The sequence below is a fragment of the Macaca thibetana genome, chromosome 11 (genome assembly GCF_024542745.1).
Source record: "Macaca thibetana thibetana isolate TM-01 chromosome 11, ASM2454274v1, whole genome shotgun sequence".
Lineage (NCBI taxonomy): Eukaryota > Metazoa > Chordata > Mammalia > Primates > Cercopithecidae > Macaca > Macaca thibetana.
This window is the reverse complement of record NC_065588.1, coordinates 77292038-77304998: the sequence shown is the minus strand read 5'-3', so window position 1 is coordinate 77304998 and position 12961 is coordinate 77292038. Positions and strand designations below refer to the sequence as shown.

Here is a 12961-nt window from a genome sequence, read left to right as displayed (position 1 = left end):
ACATACCAGGGCCTGTCATGGGGTCAGGGGGAGGGAGTAGGGATAGTATTAGGAGATATATCTAATGTAAATGACCAGTTAACGGGTGCAGCACACCATCATGGCACATGTATACATATGTAACAAACCTGCACGTTGTGCACATGTACCCTAGAACTTAAAGTATAATTTAAAAAAAAAGAAAAAAAAAGAATGTAATATATTGCCTGGCATATAATAAGTGTTATGCAAATGTTTGTTACATAAATAAAAGGAAAGATCTGAAAAAAGAAAAAACTTGATGGCATAGCTAGAAGTAGACAAAGGTCTAAAAGACTTGGTTTTATGATCAGAGAAAGTTAAAGACATTTATAAGTTGTAGAAAACAAGCCAGAGTACATATACACCATGCAATACTATGCAGCCATAAAAAAGGATGAGTTTGTGTCCTTTGTAGGGACATGGATGCAGCTGGAAACCATCATTCTCAGCAAACTATCGCAAGAACAGAAAATCAAACACCGCATGTTCTCACTCATAGGTGGGAACTGAACAATGAGATCACTTGGACTCGGGAAGGGGAACATCACACACCGGGGCCTATCATGGGGAGGGGGGAGGGGGGAGGGATTGCACTGGGAGTTATACCTGATGTAAATGATGAGTTGATGAGTGCTGACGAGTTGATGGGTGCAGCACACCAACATGGCACAAGTATACTTATGTAACAAACCTGCACGTTATGCACATGTACCCTAGAACTTAAAATATAATAATAATAAAAAAAGAAAACAAGCCAGAGTGCAGAGAAAAGGTTTTAAATTGTAGCTTACTTCAGTCAATTATTCACACAACAAATATTTATAGAGCATCTACACTCTACTTGACCAAATCATTCCAACATAGAAACAAACAACCCTCTATCACAGTGTTAATATCATGTTTTAAATAAAATTGAGAAACAATAAAAGCCCATGGTAAATAGTGCAAAACATGTATCTCAATTCTAAAGCAGCTTAATACTTATAACCACAAACACGTAGCATCTTTGGCTTTGTCATATTTATGTAACCAATGCCACAATTCAATATAAATATTCAGTATAGAGGTTTAATTTGTTTACTTCAAGAGAAATGATTTTAATTAAAAAATTATATTACAAAGACAATGGTATGAAATGATTTGTCAAGATTATTTTGTTTTAATTATTACAAATACCTAAATGCATATTCAGTATGCAAGATAGAAAAGCACTATACAAAAGATGTAGAGTAGTATATGAATTCCCAAAAGCATATCAAGTCTGCAAGATATAAAAGCATGATACAAAAGTGTAGAGTAGTATATGACGGTTTAATACTTGTGTCAAAGTCAACCTTAATATTTCTTAGCATTCAGAGACAGAAAACCAGCCAGTTAAAAATGAAAGAACACAAATGGTCTTTAAGTGATGATGAGGCCTGGAGTATTCCAGAAAGATTGAGAATAGCCTCTCATGTTTTCAAATTCATCGACTTGCAGAAATTTAAGACTGCAAATTAACTTGAAATCATTTAATACTATTCTCCACACCCCACATATAAAATTCCCTTTACTTCACAATCCTTGTCTGGTATTGACAGAACACTTACGTGAAAGAGAGCCTTATATTTGAGAAGTTGTCCATTTGTTCTACTGCCAAGCATTTAAATTTGTCTCTGATTATTCCCAAAATATAACCCTCTGTAACTCTGCATTACAAGACAACATAATTTATATGTAGCAACTTTTTAAACATCAAAATATTATTATAGTATCTGCACATTAAGTGTATTATTTGTCAGACTAGTCATTCCTAATTCCTTCTTTTTTTTTTTTTTTTTTTTTTTTTTTTTGAGATGGAGTCTCACTCTGTCACCCAGACTGGAGTGCAGTGGTGCAATCTCTGCTCACTGCAACCTCCGCCTTCCAGGTTCAAGTGATTCTCCTGCCTCAGCCTCCTGAATATCTGGGATTACAAACATGCATCACCATGTCCGGCTAATGTTTGCATTTTTAGTAGAGACCGGGCTTCACCATGTTTGGCAGGCTGGTCTTGAACTCCTGACCTCAAGTGATCCACTTGCCTTGGCCTCCCAAAGTTCTGGGATTATGGGCGTAAGCCAATGTGCCCAGCCCACCTCTTTCTTGTATACATTATTTTCATGCTACTCTGTTATTTCAGATCCTTGCTTTTTTTTTTTTTTTTTTTTTTTGAGGTGGAGTCTCACTCTCTTGCTCAGGCTGGAGTGCAGTGATGTGATCTTGGCTCACTGCAAGTTCTGCCTCCCGGGTTCAAGCCATTCTCCTGCCTCAGTCTCCAGAGTAGCTGGGACTACAGGTGCCCACCGCCACACTCAGCTAATTTTTTTTTTTTTTTTTTTGTATTTTTAGTAGAGACGGAGTTTCACTGTGTTAGGATAGTCTCGATCTCCTGACCTTGTGATCTGCCCGCCTCGGCCTCCCAAAGTGCTGGGATTACAGGCATGAGCCACCACACCCAGCCTTTCAGATGCTCTCTAGTAATTTAGTGATTTTTTAAAATCATCTTGGTTAAACTGAATACAAATTTTCAAATGTGGAAGAGTAAAGTAAGATTATATCATTGTACATGGTGAGTAATTTTTAAAAACAGTCCTACCAACAGCTTAAGTTATGGATGCTATAATACCCAGAGATTTGACTACATAAACTATACCAACCCAAATTTTCCCTATTTCATTTCTGTATTTTTTAATTTAAATATAAAACTGTAAAGATTTATGTATTTTTCCATATTGTTAAATTTGTCCCAAAAGTCCAAGGTCATTTTGAAAGATAATATAGCAAACTACTATATTAGTTATCCCTCCAAGACTTCGATCTTCTACAGATCTGATAGGTATGTTATTCTAAGTCTTTATACAAGACATTGATAAAGGTCAATGGAATAGGCATATAAAGGAAATTTTCTGTACACAAAGAAATCTTCTTCCTAGGTGACACTGATACATTCATCGAATTTTTAAACAGTTATTTATTCAGCTATACATCTGGTCAGTCTATATTCCTATGCCTTATACACAGAGCTTTATTAGAAATCAAGGAAAGTTATTTATTTAAAATTGAAACAACATGACTTTGGAAATCCATGAATCCTATGAAAATAAAAAAGGTGAATCTACATTGCTCGCCTTGTGACAACTATTTTCTAGGACTCTAAAATCAGTATCAGTTTGCCAGTAATTTCTAGAAATCTGTTAGGGATAGATATAAAGCTTGTTTTTGTGTGTTCTTCAGAATTTAATTCTGAATGTTCAACAAAATTAAAATAACTGGCTAATATTTCCTACATATCCCTTTCTCTTTTGAAATTATATTTTCAACTGGAAGAAGATAATAATAATGTCCCCTGCCCCACCCCAATTTTTCTGATCCTACTCAGGACTGCTTCATGAACAGTTTTAATAAAATAAATAGTATCTATATGTGGTATTAATTTTACTTTATTACCTCATATAAAACTGTTGTGTTCCCATGGAGAAGAGGTCCATAGCAGATATAGGAATGTCCAACAACCCAGCCTAAGTCAGAAGCTGCCCACCACACCTAAAAAATAAGATAATAAAATGCATATATTTTATTCAGAGAATGTTATGTAATGTGAATTTAAAACCACGATTACCTCTCCAGGTTGAAGTCCATATATGGAAGACATTGACCAGTTTAGCATGACAGCGTATCCCCCAGTGGGTCTAACCACACCCTAAGGAGAGAAAAAGTGAAGTTAAAATCAATAAACAATGTGTAAAAACACTCTCTATCTTCATAGCATCCACTTTAAAAGTTCCTGGTCAAAAGTATTTTATATATTAGCTACAAGTTACTTTGGCTTTTATAAAATTATCTTTGAATCATTATTTCTTTGGGTCTTTTAATAGTCACCACAAAATAATTGTCTTTATTAGTACCATTTTTAGAATCCATTCTCACATTATTAGTCTTCTAAAGAAAACATGATTTCACAAAATTACATGCAATACAAACTTTTCTAATAGCACCACACATTATCAACACTACATTTTCAGACGTATTTCCAGAACAAAAATTAGTGTGAAGAAAGGTAAAATGTAGTTATATGCCTCAAATACAGACTAACATAAGGACCTCTGTTTCTTAAGATGATTAAATAATAATAGCTGCTTAGAGGAAACAAAGTCATAATGTAACTGGAATCTCATTGCAACACTTCACTGAGGATCATGCAAGCACACTTTAAAGCTGAGCAATTATTTCATTATGAACTCTAGAACTCTTAAGGATGAATTCCAGTGAATTGAATTTAGATTAAAAGATTTGTCTTATATTGCATTTTGGACAAAAGTAGGGATCGTTATATCATTGTAGTACAGTTTTCACAAATCAGTTTCAAGTAGTTTTCCCCAACACTGGGAACATATTCAACCTCAATACAAGACTAATATTTGAACACTGGATACAAATGTCACCATAAACAAGAACTAATAGTAAATTTAATAATTAAGTTCATGTATTGTTTTAAAAAACGTTAATTGTCATTGGCTCAGTAAGACATAACTGAGTGAATACTCAGAATGAGTCGGTGAATACCTGCTGAGAGATAGAAGGTATATTCCACTCACATGTATTTTGAAGCATCTTTTAGTACAACAATTATAACTGCTCTATGCAAAGAAAAAAAAGTGATTTTTATGAAAGGGCAAACATGGATCTAATCAATAACTGTGCTATTAATTATGCTTTTTGGCATAGCGCTGCACCTTAACACACATACACAACTCAGGAAAATGAAACAGAAATTGACTTTCCATTAGTTACTAAAATTGCTGCTCTCCTCAGGTGCCACTAATAAAACATAGGTATCATGCTGTGGAACATTATTTTATTCACCAGTAACAACACCTGGTCTCTTAGCAAATATCAGATGCAACTTTGTTGGTATTTGAGAGCTATTTTCTAGGTCGTATGACATGGTTAGCATGCAGCTGGCCCTCTTGATCTCCATGGGAACATTAGACATTCTAAGCCCCATGCCAGTAGGTTTTACACATGCACTTTCCCATGTAAACGAAACAGTTATTTTCCCACTGTATCCTATCCTATCTCCCATGCACTTTGCTAGTTTGTTCTATTGAGATCTTTTCCTATGGCTCAACAGATTGATTGAATCTGGTATTAATCAAACTGCAAACACTTCATAAAAACTATTCATTTTACAGGCTAGAAAAAGTAGTTTTTTGTAGACAATACGCTGTCCATGTGTTATGACAGATAGTGATACTTAATATCAGTAATAATTTCACTTTAAAATGTTTTAAAATTTTCTCTCCATCCTACATGTCCCTGCATTTAGAACCCATTTTTATCAGTAACTCTAAATATTATTATAACTAGGTAAATGTTTAGACCATATGGTACAGAGGGTAAGATGCATTGACTAGAAATGATGACAAGAAATAAAAGGTGAGGGAAGACATAACTGAGTAGTAATTCAATTGTAAAACCTGAAAGATAAATGTAAAGGATAAGTTGTCAAATTTCTATTTACCTCTCAGATGAGTACTTCTTCAAACGACATTTACCAATGTCACTCTGTCTGTAAATTAGTGAATACTTAAACCCATCCGACCAAAAAAAGAGACTTAAAAATGAGACCATGCATGAAAAAGCATTTGAAGTTGTAAAGGCTAAAATTTAATAACTCATTAACAATATTTTTCCTTAGTTCTAGCAATTATTGCTTTATATTTTACCCTGTGCTCCTATCAGTCAAAAGGCATAAATGTCAAAATAATTAGAGGTTGCCATCAAAGATTCTCATTTAAAACAATTAAAATGAAGCTGAAGGAATGAGAAGAGCCATAATTTATGTTTTTCATTAGTCATTGATACCCACTTACTTTTATTTTTTAAAGAATGAGTATACAAATTTTAATCAAGCATCTTTTTACCATTTATTAATCTAGACTCTAGATCTGCAATTTGGTCTTGCCTCCCAAATGCTCAGATAATACACTTTCAAATTTCTGGGTATTTGATATGGTGCAGAATAAAGAAACACATAGTTTCATATTCTCCAGGTTCACCTTTTATAAGAGGTTTGAAAGCACAAAAAACACAAAGGTTACATTTCAAGAGAATTTCTTTAGCATAAATATTAATTTGTGACAAAAATAAGATGATAAAGCATTTTTGTTTCCTGTTTATAATCACATTATCCAGGTAATGAAAATTAAAATGCAAAAGAGAAATACCATTCAGCCTCTGAAAACACATAAATTATGCTCCAGAAAACAAATCATTATACTATAACTAAGCAAATTTTGTTGGAAACTAAAAATACCACTTTTACAGTAGTAGATCTGAATATGAAGTAAAAATACTCAACACCAATGCTTACCTCTAAAACACAAACCTTCTTCATTTTAGTCTTTTGAATCTCTATTATTTATTATTACCTTCTATATGTGCTTTTTTCTTTTCCTTTGAGAGGGAGTCTTGCTCTGTCACCCAGGCTGGAGTGCAGTGGCATGATCTCACTCACTGCAACCTCCGCCTCCCAGGTTCAAGCGATTCTCCTGCCTCAGCCTCCCGAGTAGTTGGGACTACACAGGCATGCCACCATGCTCAGCTAATTTTTTTTTTTTTTTAGTAGAGACAGGGTTTCACCATGCTAGCCAGGATGGTCTTGATCTCCGGACCTCGTGATCTGCCCTCCTCGGCCTCCCAAAGTGCTGGGATTACAGGCGTGATGCACCGCGCCCGGCCTCTCTATGTATTTATACTCTACCTACCTTAAAAGTCAAGTCATTAGATGATCTAATATATTCTCATAAATACCCTGTAACCTGCCAATATGCTGTTCTGATCTTTTGGTAGGATCAGTCATAATTCTTAAAGATGTCTGGGGAACTTGAAAAATATCCAGATGGGACTAGCACTCTGTGCCCTGAATAAAGACATAAAAGTGAATGCTATCTCAGAAATAGGAATGGAAGCAATATGAAAGTGCTCTCTTTTGGGATGGGGGCACAAATATAATGTTCATGGTGTTTAAAAAATTCAATCAGTGCAAGTACAAGTAAAGGCTGAATATTAGTTTCTCAGAAATGGTACCACAAAGTTATCACAGATAGTTCTTCATAATTTCCAGCTTACTGTGCTACTTTTGAAGACAAGTCAAGTCAAAGACTGCCATAAATGGGGCCATTAAAGTAAAACAGAAAACATGTTAGTATAAATGTTGTGTGCAGTTTTGGTTGCCACAACTTGAAAAAGAAAAATACAATTGCAACAACAGGTGTTGTAGAAGAGGAGGGAAGCCTGAAATGTGTGGTAAGATTAAGAATTTGGGGCCAGGCACGGTGGCTCAAGACTGTAATCCCAGCACTTTGGGAGGCCGAGATGGGCGGATCATGAGGTCAGGAGATCGAGACCATCCTGGCTAACAAGGTGAAACCCCGTCTCTACTAGAAAATACAAAAAAACTAGCCAGGCGAGGTGGTGGGCACCTGTAGTCCCAGCTACTCGGGAGGCTGAGGCAGGAGAATGGCCTGTACCTGGGAGGCGGAGCTTGCAGTGAGCTGAGATCCATCCATTGCACTCCAGCCTGGGTGACAGAGCAAGACTCCATCTCAAAAAAAAAAAAAAAAAAAAAAAAAAAAAGAATTTGGGATTCTTCATTGTAAAAATGTAAGCTTTTTTTTTTTCTGATCGTCTTTGAATATCTGAGAGGCACATCCCGAAATATTGAGAGTAGAAAAGTTTAGAGTACATGACAAAACTTCCTATTTCTTACATTAAGTCCCTCTATCATTTATTTTGTAATAAAGAATCATACAAGGCAAATACATATATATTTACATATGTAAAATGTCTATTCACATATACACATGTAAATATATGCATGTATACATGCATGTGTACATATTTATATCCTTACATATATGTGTGTATGTATATCTGTGTGTGTGTTTGTATGTGTGTGTGTGTGTATCAATTCAGCCTGACAAGAAACAATAGAGGGGGAAAATAAATTTTACTTGAAGGAAAGAAAAGAAACCCATCACCAAATGATGGCAGGTGTCAGAGAAAAAAATGAATCGTTCTGATTGTTTAAAAAATCTAACACATCAGCACTAAACCTTGTTTTGGTCGTGGTTTGACAGATGGCACCCCCTATTTCTAGAGTAAGCCTCCACCCCTTTTCTAAACCTGATGAACTCTAATGTCTTCACCAGGAGTACTTCAAGACGTTGCAAAAATACCACCTTTTCTGGGAACTTTCACCCCATCCTATTATTTGTGTCAAATGTCTTTCAGGTCCTCTTTCACAGCCCTCAGGGCCTGCAAACCTCATCAGAGAACTGATATCCCCACCTGGTGCTGTGCCTTCTCCACCACTTTGAGCACAACACCTTTGTATCTTCAGCACAGTGTCTGGGGTAGAATAGGCATTTACTACATTTGTTGACTGTCTAAATGAATGAACAGTTGAGTGTATAAATCCATATGAACAATACAATTATGTTAACAAATACTCTTTGTTCAGTAGAAACCCTCGACACTTGTAGAATTTAGTGAACCTTGAATCTTCTTAGAAGGCATAAAATGTTTCCATTTGGGATATTTCATCAAACAGGAAATATCTTGATACAGGTTTTCAGATGATTCTGAAGCTATGTCCATGGAGGATATTTTGGCAGTTGTATAATTTTTTGTTGATCTGAACAACTGTGAGCTAAGGGGCAAAGGTGCAACCAGTTCAGCACTTTAACTGAAAGAGCGTACCACAGATTAAACAAAAAAGGTCACTGCTCTTTTATATTTGACTTTCATTCTCCTTTTTTTTTTTTTTCTAGGGCAGGAAATAGTATTAAGTCACTTAAACAGGAATAAAGTTACATAAATTTTGTAAGTCCACATCAGGACAAAAGGTCTTATCTACCACTTTCTTGTCATGTTTTCTTTTCAATCTTTTCCTTTTGATTTCTTTCCCCTTGTTTTCTTTTGACACTGAACTTTTCTTCTTTCTTTTTTTTTTTTTCGTTATCACAATCCCTTTATGATATCAAACCGAATAAGATGCATATTATGATCACTAAATCTCCCATACCTGAAAGGACATCTCATCCAGATGAGGGATTCTTTTATCATGTAGTGCTTTGAACTATCTCAAAGATAGGCACCCAAACCAAACAGAATAGAAGCCCACAACAAAACAGAAATGTATGCAAAGAAGCTCAGATGTGGTTGCTGGAATATTTACAGCAGCTAACAGATTAACCTGTCATACAGCAACTTGACAACTCCAGAGTTGGCAAATGCCGATATGCAAATATGCCCTAAATATATCTACAAATTCTAACCAAAGAACAGACTGCCTTATGTGTGTTTTATATTTGAGAAACAAGCATTTCTGGGCAGAAGAGTTTTTTTATGAGCTCACAACATTATTTTTCCTCATGAAGATCAGGAATTGAGGAAACAAACCACATGATGACATCATATTTATATCTAAATGCTTCATTAATGCATGTGTGTTTATTTTTCCTATACTTACATTCTGTGGATCCCAACATTAAGATTTTAGGTACTATTAATCCTGATTATACCTATGAAAAATGAAATGAGAATGGTATGAATAAGGAGGTGTCCAAGAAGCTGACTTACTAGAGAAGTAAGAGATCATTCAACAAATATTCTGAAGCTCTACATGGGTCAAATTTTAATGTTAGTGCTACAGTGGATCCAAAAAGGAAAATGTGTATTCTAAGACCTCAGAGGACATTCATTGTTAAAAAAGTAAATTAATAAAAACTAATATGTATAAGATAGGTTAAAATAAGTGCCATAAAAACTAACATGTATAAGATAGGTTAAAATAAGTGCCATAAAGGTCTGTTGGTAATGTAAAATTTAAAGCAATTTCAATTCTAAAGTCCACTGGAGGGAAGAGAGACTTAAAGAGGTAACTACCTTCTTTTGCCATTCTGTATGTGTTAACTTTGCAAAGCCCACTCACTCACACAATTTAATCACCGGTCCTGTACCCCAATAACCTACAAGGGTCTATCTCCAACCGCATATGTATAACTCTTGGGCTGAGACTCTCATTACCAACTCTTGACTGGGCATCTTCGTGTTAAATGTCCTGAAGACACATCATGCTCAGCATGTTAAAGACTTTTAGTTTCCCTAGCCTCAAACCATCCTTCTGATTCTATTTCAATGAATATTCAAAAGAACCCTCATATGTTCTCACATTCAAAGTCTTAGACTTCTAACATTGAACCAAATCTGATTCCTCCCTATTAGGTATGCTGTCCTATGTAAACTTCCAAACTAATTAAACAGCCTGAAAACTAATCTCTTTGTCTCCTTTGTGTGTAGTCAACTATCTTCCCAACTAAATGACCACCTTCTATCTTGCATCACCTGTATTCATACCTGGTTCAATCCCACTAGACTAGAAGGACTATACTTTACTCATAGTTGTATCTGTTCTAGCACAGGATGAGCACTCCATACAAACACATTAAATTGAGTCAAATTCAATGTGGGTGCAGAAATCTCCACACAATTAAAGCCCTCTCAAATTTATTGAAATAGATTGTCTTCAGGATGGTACATCAGGAGGAAAATGAGAACGATAGAAATATCAAAGGATCTTCCATTTAGGCACTGAAAGGAATCCAGAAAAGAACCTCTCAGAGAAAACCTGCGCCAGGCGCAGTGGCTCACGCCTGTAATCCCAGCACTTTGGGAGGCCGAGGTGGATGTATCACAAGGTCAGGAGATCACGACCATCCTGGCTAACACAGTGAAACCCCGTCTCTACTAAAAATACAAAAAATTAGCCGGGCATGGTGGCAGGTGCAGGTAGTCCCAGCTGCTCGAGAGGCTGAGGAAGGAGAATGGCATGAACCTGGGAGGTGGAGCTTGCAGTGAGCCAGCCTGGGCAACAGAGCGAGACTCACTCTCAAAAAAAAAAAAAAAAAGAAAGAAAAAAAGAAAAGAAAGGAAAAACCTGTGGTAGCTAGGGTCCTTCCTTATTTGGAACCACTTTTCAATCTAATACTCTGTGTATTGCTTTTATTTTATTTCTACTACACTAGCAAGTCAGCTTTTAATTTCTGAAAACCTTTTCTTCTGCCCATCCCATGAGATCCTACTCCAGGTCACAGTGAATTTCAGTGACTTAAAGTCTTGAGGTAGCACAAATGTTTTTATAAGATTTCTTCAGGCTTTTAAGAAACTAAATTTTTAAAAATTAAGTTATACTGTGTTTTCAGGGTCAGGAGTTTTCTCTCATGTTGATACTTTTATATTAGATCATAACTTTCCTGAGTTCTCTTTTATTTTATAGCCAAATGTTCAGTTGGACTCCAGGTGGCGAGTATGCAAGGCAGAATTGGAAAAAGTTGAGGTTAAGAATTATGTCCAGCAGATTATTTGGCATGCTTCAATAAATAAATCTTCCAATCTCCAATATGCAGAAATATTTTTCAAGTCACTCGAGTTGTAACAAAATCATAAGGCTTCAATTCTACAATGAAACAAATATCTTCATGTGTGTGCATCTATGTATGATTTCAACAAAAATTTATTGAGCACCAACTACATACAAAGAACAATGGTAGACCAAAATATACTAAAACATGACCTGTGTCCTCAGAGAGAATATATTCCCCTACGAAAAGTGTTCCTTTTCACAAGCAAGGCTTACATGGAACATCTTAAATTTCCTTTTAAAAAGCTTACTAATCAAATAGAACCACTATTTTAAGATGATTAAGAGACGACGTTTTCAGAACACTGATGCTACAGTAATCTAACAGTAATGAAGAAGTCACTCTCCTCAAGGATAAGAATGATTATGAAAGTCCCTTCTCCTACTAAAATTCTACAATTCAGTGAATATTAAACCACCTAATAAAGATGAGTAAGGAAAATTATACTGTTATCCTTTATAAGGGTCTATGAAGAAACAGTGTTATTCGGAGATACCAGGCAAAAGTGGTATTTGTTGATATTTGACACATTAAATGAATATTGATGCTTTCAACTTTGCTTTGTAAAAACACGTTTCATGGTGAACAGATTTAAAAATCCTTGAATGTCTTCCATGCTGTAAATCAAATAGGTCAATACTTTGGATAAACTGCCTCTGTTCAAACTGCCTAGGTCAATTCTCTAAATCACATTCATAATAAAGAATTGAATTCCCCTAGATCAAAAAATCAATTCTACACTGCATGAAACTTATACCTCAATTTAAAAGAATAAAAATATCTTATTTGAAATATATTTTTATATAATGTTATTAAACCAACTGATATTCAATCAAACATCTACTAAAGCAATTGTATATTTCTAGCATTTGAGACAATTCTGGAAGAAATGAGAGCAAAATATTTGATGTTAAATAATAAATGTTTTATATTTAGCACTAGGCACAAAATCTCTTTAAGATATAAAGTAACTGTGTCAGGTGAGATCACGCCACTGCACTCCAGACTGGGCACAGGAAAAAAAATAAAAGCAAATGAAGTAACTCTCTAAACTTCAAAGTAAAATCTGCAAACATTTCCAGTCAGTGATCAAACATTCTTGGTGCAAAGTAAATCTGCTGCTATAGATAGTTATCCCTCAGAGAGTGAGTACCTTAGGTAACCCCGTTGTGCCAGATGTGTAAAGAACGTACAGTGGGTGTTCTGAAAGAACAGGAACACAGTCATGTGATTGGGCTTTTGCCATCTCTTCATCCCAGTCAAGGTCACGACCTGGAGCCAAAGGAACCGCCTCCTACACAGGAAAAATATAAGAGTATGTACTGTAATAAGGAGATTAAATCAAGAGAACAAAAAGTAGCTAAATCTATGTAAGTCCGAGCATCTGACTGAAAATCTAAGCCTATAATGGCGCTAAACATCAGATTTATGAC

General features: G+C 35.4%; 1 protein-coding gene across 1 annotated transcript in view; it reads right to left on the bottom strand.

Annotated features, from left to right (window-relative positions):
* Positions 1-12961, bottom strand: part of ACSS3 (acyl-CoA synthetase short chain family member 3) — a 182035-nt gene that overhangs the window by 106247 nt on the left and 62827 nt on the right. Inside the window, exons 5-7 of the mRNA XM_050749257.1 lie at positions 12682-12822; positions 3662-3742; positions 3490-3585 (exon numbers count right to left, since the gene is read on the bottom strand). Coding sequence (XP_050605214.1) covers positions 3490-3585; positions 3662-3742; positions 12682-12822 — 318 coding nt within the window. The remainder of the gene's footprint in view (positions 1-3489; positions 3586-3661; positions 3743-12681; positions 12823-12961) is intronic.